Genomic DNA, 8,903 nt, shown 5'->3' with positions numbered 1-8,903 from the left:
AAAAAAAAAAAAAAAAAAAAAAAAAATAAAGGCATAAGTAATATTATCCTTTTAGAGATGAGGAAATTTAGCTCATCACAAGAATATAGACAACATAGCCTCTCTGACTCCAAATTTCAATTTTTTTTTACCCTTTACTGCATTTTCGTAAAAGTTCAGAACAGATTGTTTGATATTTTTCTTTTCTTCGTCATTACTTTTAAAAAGGTCACTTCTGACATTTGATTTACATTTCCAGCAAGCTACATATCCTCTCTTCCTCCCTCCCTCCTTTTTTATTTCTTGCATTTCTCATGCAACAGATGATAGTTTTCCATGATGTCCTGTAGATGATATGTTTTATTGAAGATGCCAGACAAAAAAATTAGAAGTAGTCACTTGTGGAATCCTACACTGGCAGTGATTTCAGCTTTAGTTCTGTGGTTTTAAAAATGCTATTTTTGCTGATCTGTACTCAGAGCTGTGGAAACAGATGGCCGCATTTGCTGGATTTGCTAGTTTTGTGCCCCTTTTCTCATATACATTTATGGTGACCAAGTTTACTTTTAAAAACATATGCTAAGAATGATGACATATTTTTCAGATTGAAGTTGTCTAGGAAAAATGTATGCTTAAGAAAGAGTCTGTAAGATCATGGGGCGGCTGGCTGGCTCAGTCAGAGGAGCATTTGACTCTTGATCTTGGGGTCATGAGTTCAAGCCCCATGTTAGGCATAGAGCTTACTTAAGAAAAAAAAGTCTGTAAGATCAACGTAGCAGATTTGTCTCCTAGAAAACCCATTCTCTGACCTGTCTACCTTCCAAGCCCAACCCATAAATGCCAAACTCCTTAGCTCGACAGTCAAGTGCCTTGACCATGATGATTTTTCATACTTTTCTAACTCCACGATTTTGTACCCTATTCTCCAACAAAATGAGACTGTTTACTCTCCTTTTTTTTAAAAAATTTAATTTAATTTATTTTTTAAAGATTTTATTTTTAAGTAATCTCTACACCCAATATGTTGCTTGAACCTACAATCCCAAGATCAAGAGTCACATGCTCCACCGACTGAGCCAGCCAGGCACCCTGTTTATTCTCCTGAAATAGCCAAGCTTTCCCCTTTTTTGCTCATTCCGATTTCTTTTACCCAGAGAGGTTCTTCTCTTCCATAATCTACAAGAAGCATTCCATCTCTCTCAGCTCAAATGCCACTTCCTCCAGAAGGCTTTCCTGGATTGGATTTGCTTTCACACCTCTACACCCCGCTAGTGTTTGTTTATCCCTTCTTTAGGCCACTTCAACTACATCTTTTACCTTATTTCTGCCCAGATTCAGAGTACCATTTTAAGACTATTTATTTAAAAGATGAATGTGTCTGGGCGCCTGGGTGGCTCAGTCATTAAGCGTCTGCCTTCAGCTCAGGTCATGATCTCAGGGTCCTGGGATCAAGCCCCACATCGGGCTCCCTGCTCAGTGGGGAGTCTGCTTCTCCCTCTCCCTCTGCCTCTTCCCTCTGCTTGTGCTCTCTTTCCCTCTCGCTCAAATAAATAAATAAAATCTTAAAAAATAAATAAATAAAGGATGAATGTGTCAAAATGCTTTGAAAGATGGCAATTAGCAATAGTTTCCACTAATGGTATAATGGGGCAAGGTTGCTGACAGGTTGCTACAGATTTGTTTTTGAAGAAGAAAAGCAGTTCATTGAGTGCCTGCAGCTTGGCATGCAGAGTCTATTTCACCAGTCTTCCTACTCTCTAGTGCCTTCCACCCAGCATTTCACACATTTGCATTGTCTGCCTGACCCCTAATGGTAACTGAGTTCACAGGCTCGGTGTAGCAGTTAATCACATGATACACCAGATCCAAATCCTGGCTCGGTCACTTACTGGCTAGAGGTCTCAGGTTAGGAGTAAGAGTTCTGATAATACCTGTGAATGCCTGTCTTTGAGGTGGGCCTTTTGCAAATAGAATTTTTTTCTTCTGCATATGAACTCAAATGCAGACACACACTTGGCCATGGGTTAAAGAGTCCTGGAATGGGGACATCTGGGTGGCTCAATTGGTTAAGCATCTGCCTTTGACTCAGGTCATGATCCCAGGGTCCTGGGATCAAGCCTGGAGTAGGGCTCTCTGCTTGGCAGGGAGCCTGCTTCTCCCTCTTCTGCCCACTGCTCCCCCTGTTTATGCTCAATCTCTCTGTGTCAGATAAATAAAAATCTTTAAAAAAAAAAGAGTCATGGAATGAATTGGAGAACAAGTATATTTATCTTGGTGCTGAAAGGACTCTCAGTAAAACTGCCTTCAACTTAGAAACAGAAGTGGCCCTTTACTGCTGTGCATCAAGATGCTGGACTAGGTTGGAGTAGGGTTGGCGAATGTCTGCAGTTCTTACAACGCTCCTGTATCCTGTGGCCGCGGCCAGCATCATTCATACTCACATTGCCCAGGGCAGGACTGCGGAGCCCAGACAGATCCTTGTGACTCTACTCACCACGGCATGCTGCATTTCTCCTGCCAACGGACCAGAGCGGGTAAAAGAGATAAGTCAGGGTGAGGTCTGTTTGGCATCTTGCAGTTGCTTTGGGGTAACTTTGGGGAGCTGCTTTAGTCACAAGTGGAGGACTTGATTTTACTAAAGGTTAGTAGGAAGTGAAATCATGTCTGCCAAAGTACGTTATAAATTAGGAAATGCTATGGAGGCAGCTGCTGTTTCTTTTTGGGTTGCTCTGCACTTGATCTAAGTGGTTTTTGATCGTTTCATGGTTTTTGATCGTTTCAAAATGCCTGAAAAATCACACTCTAGGCATGTTAAGTCTGTCATTACAGCAATGATTTCTGTGATAGTTAACATTCTATTTACATATAAAGTGGGTTGTGTTCCTTCTTATCCTCCCTCTGTCATCCCCTGGTTCCACACTCCTTCTATGCTAAGGCTCCCACTTTTTGAAATATGTGAACAAGATTTGCTCCCATAGAGAAAACAGGAGACAGGAAATAGCAAAGGATAAAGGAACAGAGGCCAGGGTCAGGTCAAGAGCTTCCCACGTCTTCTCCCCAGTCTAGCAGGAACCAGATGAAAGCCTTGAGGAGGTCCTGGAAGCAAAAGGTGATAATTCAGAGAAGATTGAGGGTTAAGTGGAATATGCTGAAAAAATAGGAAACACATTTGCAGCATGGACTAACACTGATTATCTTAAAATGTCTGAATGGTTAGGGCGCCTGGGTGGCTCAGTCGGTTAAGCGTCTGACTCTTGATTTTGGCTCGGGTCATGAGCCCAGGGTTGTGAGATGGAGCCCTACACCGGGCTCCGCGCCGAGTGTGGACTCTGCTTAAGATTCTCCCTCTCCCTCTGCCCCCACTTGTACAGAAATGTCTGAATGGTTAAATAATATTCATGAACTCTCATTTTGCAGCTTAGAACTAACATCTTAGAGTTTCAAGCTGTAAGCATTGGCGGAACTGACAGCTTACAGCTTCAAGCAGCTTATGTCCCTGCCTTGGTTTCCGTACAAAGCTCTGATGGAGCCACAGATGTCTCATGTCAATCTAGGAGTTGCTCTGCGGTGGCTGAATTCCAGGATTGCGTGAGTTTTCTAGATCAAGAGTTGGTGTTTATCATACATGTTAGTGGCTTGCTGGTGCTACTGCAAGTGGGTGGCAGTCTTGACTCTGAATGTCTTATTCCATAAAAAGCCAGCTAGAGATGCCTTTTTCAGAACCATCTGAGGCAGCCAGAGGTCAAGGATTCCAGATTCCTCTCCCAGTCAAAGGATGCTCTAAGGGACTTCCAGAAAAGATACAAAGTCTCAGTCCCAGGCTGCCTTACTGATCCTGAGAGAAGAGTCATGACCATGTGACCTTCTCTCCCCCTCACACTTCCCACTGGAGAGGGTTTGCTAAGTTTCAAAATTCAGAATTCAAGACAAACCATGAAACATTTGAGAAATAATTCTAGACAGTTCTTTATTCATATATTTTTTTAAAACCTAGAGGTCATTCTTGATTCTTCTGTCTCACTTATACCATATCCTCCATCATATCTTCCATTCTATCACAAGCCCTGTTGGTTCTGTTTCCAAAATATGTCTTTAATCCATCAGCTTCTACCTAATTTTCACTCAAGCCCCAGCCTAAGCCAAGCCACCATCACAATAGCCTCCTAAACTGGAGAACTGGTCTCTTGTTCCCATCCTGCCCCCCCAGGATTCCTTTCTCCATGTGGTCGTCAGAGTGACCAGAGTAGAGGATTGAGCCATGTGATTCCTTTCCTTAAACCCTCCAATATTGCCCCAATTACACTGAGGATAAAGTTCAACTCTTAGCATAGCCTCAGGGCCCTGGGTAATCTGCCCCTTGCTTCAATCTCCAGCTTTATCGTGAGCCACTTTCTCCCTCAGTCTCTCTGTTGCATTCACAGGTATTTTTTCCCTTCCATTCACAGAGCCTTTGCACATGCTTTTCTCCTGACTTGTGACATCTACCTCCTTCAGATCTCAGTTTTAGCATTAATTGGGGCCTTTATGACTACACATTCTTGCACATAAGGCTTTCTCTCTCACATTACCTTTTTCCTTCATAGCACTTAGTACACTCTGTAATTATGTATTCCACCGGTTTCCTTACTCGCTTAATGTCTGTCTCCTCCTCTAGACTGTGAACCCCATGAGGGACACGGACCATGACTATTGTTCACCATGATAGTCAAGTACTTACTCTGCCCCTGGAGCTGACCCTTTGGTGGGTTCTCTGTATCAGTACTCTTTGTCTTGGATCATGGACCACACCGGTCCATGATGAGTTTCTATTAGGTGTGGGCATAAGCTTCTTATGCCCATCCATTGCCCTGTTCAGTGGAAAAACAGGATCTCATCTGTGAAGGAGGACATCATATTGTGTGAATGCTAGGGTCTTGTTCTTCTGTAAGGTTCATATCGCTGTGTTTTGAACTCAGGCCAAGCATCACTGGTGTATCCTCTTGCTGGGGTCAGAATCTTAATGTCTTTTTTTTTTTTAATTGTTTTTTGAATCTTTGCATCTTAATCCTGCTTTCCTCTACTTATAAACCTTGGGCAAGCTGTTCAACTTCTCAGATTTTACCTCTTGAAGCTGTTGTTAGAGACATCAAATGTGTCTAATTTTTGTTTTAGTGTCTAATGTTTAAATGTCTAATGCTTAAATTTATATGAAATTCTTAGCTTAATGACTGGTACATAGTAAGCACCTAAATGATATCTGTTAGAGTGGAAGCTCAATAAATATCTATTGAATGACTAAATAAATGAATAACTTAACCTCTCAGACTTCAGGTTCATCACTGGTAAATAAAGGGGTTTAGCTAGATGATAACTTTCTAGTCTAATTGTCTGTGGATTTGGTTATGAAGATGTTAATAGTTGTGGTTATGTCCTTATAGATTTCTTTTTCAGGATTGTTCTAAGCAATGATGAAAAGTCAAATTCTAAGCTGAAATAAATCAAATGAATTAAACAAAAAATTGGACAAAAAAGAAAATATTTAACAAATCACCCTAAGTCCAGGGATAAGCTGGTCTTTGGTTTAGTCTGCCTGTGGTCACCACAGGGCTTGTAGCTTCTCTGAGGGTCTTTAACATTTCCAGGACAGTAATTAACCATTTAGTAGAGGTATCTCCTACACTAAATGAACGTGAACTCTTCATTTCAGGTATCTCGTTGCATTTCCCCAAGGGCAGGAGATATGAAACCATTAAGAAAGTATAAACCAGGGGCATCTGGCTGGCTCAGTAGGTAGCACATGCAACTCTTGATCTCACGGTTGTGAGTTCAAGCCCCATGTTGGGCAGAGAGCTTACTTAAAATAAATAAGTAAATAAAATATATAATAAATTTTTGTAAATCAGTTAAAAAAAAAAGACGGCCCAGTAAAAAATGGTCTGACAATGTGAACAGGCAATTTACGGAGGAGGAAACCTGAACAGCCTCTTGACCTATGAAAAGATAGGCAACTCACTAGCAACCAGGCAAGGGTAGATTAAAGCAAGAAAATAATATCGTACTCATTAGATTTTTGAAATTTAAGAGCTTGATAACATCAGGACTGGCAAGGATGTGAAGAAGCAGGAACACATGCATGCAGGTGGGAGTATAAATTGGCACAGCGATTCTGCAGAGGAATATGGCCATGTGCGGTAGAGGTGGATACCTGTAATCCAGCAGTTCCATGTCTAGGCATATATTGTGGACATGAGCACAAAGAGGCAATTAAGAGGGTGTTGTTGCTATGGTTAAAAAAAAAAAAAGAAAAATTCTATATGTCCATCAAAAATGGAATAGATAATTAAATTATGGAATAGTCACAATGTATTACAATTGAACTTTATTCAGCAGTTAAAGTACACCATGTTGAGTATAAAAAAGCAATTGCCAGGGGCGCCTGGGTGGCTCAGTCGTTAAGCGTCTGCCTTCAGCTCAGGTCATGATCCCAGTGTCCTGGGATCGAGCCCCGCATTGGGCTCCCTGCTCAGCGGGGAGCCTGCTTCTCCCTCTTCCACTCCCCCTACTTGTGTTCCCTCTCTCGCTGTGTCTCTCTCTGTCAAATAAATAAATAAATAATCTTAAAAAAAAAAAAAGCAATTGCCAAAAATATAGTTTACACCGTGATACTGTGTAGGAAAAAATTGAAACGTGAGTGTATATTGTTTGTGGATTAATATTTATTGGATAATGTATAAAAACAGAGAGGGAAAGATAGACCCAGCGTGGGATGGTGGATACTTCTGGGGATGTAAGGAGAACCCCGTGAGTAACATTTTACTTCTTTTTTTTTTTTTTTCAGGTGAAACAATTTTATTTCACAGTTGTCTTTAAAACCACAAAGACACTATGTTCTTCATACAAAAACATCAGTACAGATACCTATACTTTCTAGAAAATGATTGTATAGACCCCTCTCAAAGAAAAATGCACACCATTATATGGTTTCAGACAAGTTGCTAGGGAAAAACACATCTGGACTGATTCCTACGTACAGATTATTGTCATCAGTACATGTTCCTGCATTCTTACAGATTTGATAATAAACATACAGACTGGCTTGTAACTTAATGTTTCATCGGTTCATCAGCCTTTTCTGCAGGTTCATCAGCAGGTTGAGCAGGCTGTGCCTTTCTCTGTTGTCTTTCTTCAAGACCTTCCAGGAATGGAGATACATCATCATCATCATAAATCGTAAACTCCAAGTCTTTACCAACAATTCCAATGGAAACATTCTTTGTAGTTAGGTCCTGTTCTGCAGGAAGTGTCTCTCGTAAGGCATGCAGACCATGTTTAACCAGTTCATTCAAATTGCACTCCATAAACCCAGACATATGTCTCTCCAAGTAAGTACGAGCTGATTGAGAACGGGCTCCAATGGACATGGCTCTACAGTCAAAATAGTTGGCAGATGGACAGGTTTGGAAAATGTGAGGGCCCATATCATCATAACCAGCAATAAGCAGCCCAACACCATATGGTCTCCGGCCATATCGTTGTGTTGGTGTCTGGGTCTTGCTTCCAATTAGAGATACAAGACGAGACACAGGAAGAGGTCTGTCAAATACAAATCTGGAATCCAAACACTCTTGGCGCATAAAATTACATAACAGTCTAGCATCAGCAGTAAGTCCCGCAATTGAGATACCAATATGGTTGTCAACATGGAGAATTTTTTTCTGATGAGCTGCAAGCTCTGACTGTGTTCTCTTCAATGCAACCAACACTGCATGGGTTTTTGATTTCAGACCAACTGTGGCTGAACCTTGCTTGACAGCTTCCATTGCATACTCAATTTGATGAATCCTGCCCTGAGGGCTCCAAACAGTGACATCATTGTCATACTGGTTGCGAAACATGGTTCCGGCGCGGGTCTGGCTGCGGCCTCCTGCAGAGGTGCGGGTTCCATTTTATTTCTTTAAAAAAATACATACATACACAGATGTGCAAAATATTTAAAACTGTTAAAACTGGGTAGTAGCTACATGAGTGTCTATCATAATATTCTATTTGATCTTTTTGAAATATTTTATAATTAAAAAAAAAACTTAGAAAACAAGAATATTTTATGTAATAAAAGTTCCAGTATCAGAATCTGCTCTTTTGTAGCTTAGGAATAATCTCACTCCTTTTTTGCCATTTTGTGGCTAATTTCTGCTTGGCCTTTGTGTGCATCCTTAAGCCTCACCCCCTCCAGGTGGGTTTATAGATCCCTGTGTTGGGTTCAGGCCTTCTGTGTATGCTTACATAGTACCTTCTCTTTCTCTTCTTGCAACACTTCTCATCCAGCCATGCAGTTTCCTGTTTACTTGCAGCTTGGACCCACTGGACCCTAAGACATTCCTCTGGGGACAGGTGACTTGTTTACTGTAGCATCTCTAGGGACTGGTGTGCACTGGTGTGTGATAGATATATATTAAGTGACAATGAATTAACGGATGCTTCAGTGGTTTACATTCCCTGCTATGCACACAGTGGGCCAGAGTTGGGTACTTGAAATCACCAACTCTATGTACTATATATCAACTATGAATTGAAACTATATAGCAACATGTCTTGCCCCAGAGAGGCTGTGTGCACCATTTTTGACTTGGCCACCCTGTAGGCCTTGCACCACAGTGTAATGGTGGAGAGGAAGAGCAGGGTGATGGGCTTCTTGTGAGGAAAACTTGTCTTAGACCCACTGACTCATCTCCCTCAAGAATCAGATTGTAATTAAGCTTTGGCAAGGGATGTACCCCATCCAGCTAATTTCCTGGGCACTGGGAGGTCAGGGTCCTTTAGTCCATCAGCTAAGCCAGCTCTTCACAGGGAGGAAGGATCACTGCTGCCACCTCGCCCACACCCAGCGGCCCAGCCCCTGCTTTGTCCCTGATGAAATTGGGTTCAGGTTGAGTGGGTTGGCCAGC

General features: G+C 41.6%; 2 protein-coding genes across 5 annotated transcripts in view; one reads left to right on the top strand and one right to left on the bottom strand.

Moving 5' to 3' along the window:
* Positions 1 to 8,903, top strand: part of TBC1D1 (TBC1 domain family member 1) — a 215,689-nt gene that overhangs the window by 43,071 nt on the left and 163,715 nt on the right. The window lies entirely within an intron of this gene.
* Positions 6,912 to 7,894, bottom strand: LOC110590740 (proteasome subunit alpha type-1-like). The gene has a single exon (XM_044913009.1). The coding sequence runs from the start codon at positions 7,851 to 7,853 to the stop codon at positions 7,062 to 7,064; it is 792 nt and encodes a 263-aa protein (XP_044768944.1). The 5' UTR covers positions 7,854 to 7,894; the 3' UTR covers positions 6,912 to 7,061.

The sequence above is a fragment of the Neomonachus schauinslandi genome, chromosome 2, assembly GCF_002201575.2.
Source record: "Neomonachus schauinslandi chromosome 2, ASM220157v2, whole genome shotgun sequence".
NCBI classification, from domain to species: Eukaryota; Metazoa; Chordata; class Mammalia; order Carnivora; family Phocidae; genus Neomonachus; species Neomonachus schauinslandi.
This window is presented reverse-complemented; position numbering and strand designations above follow the sequence as displayed.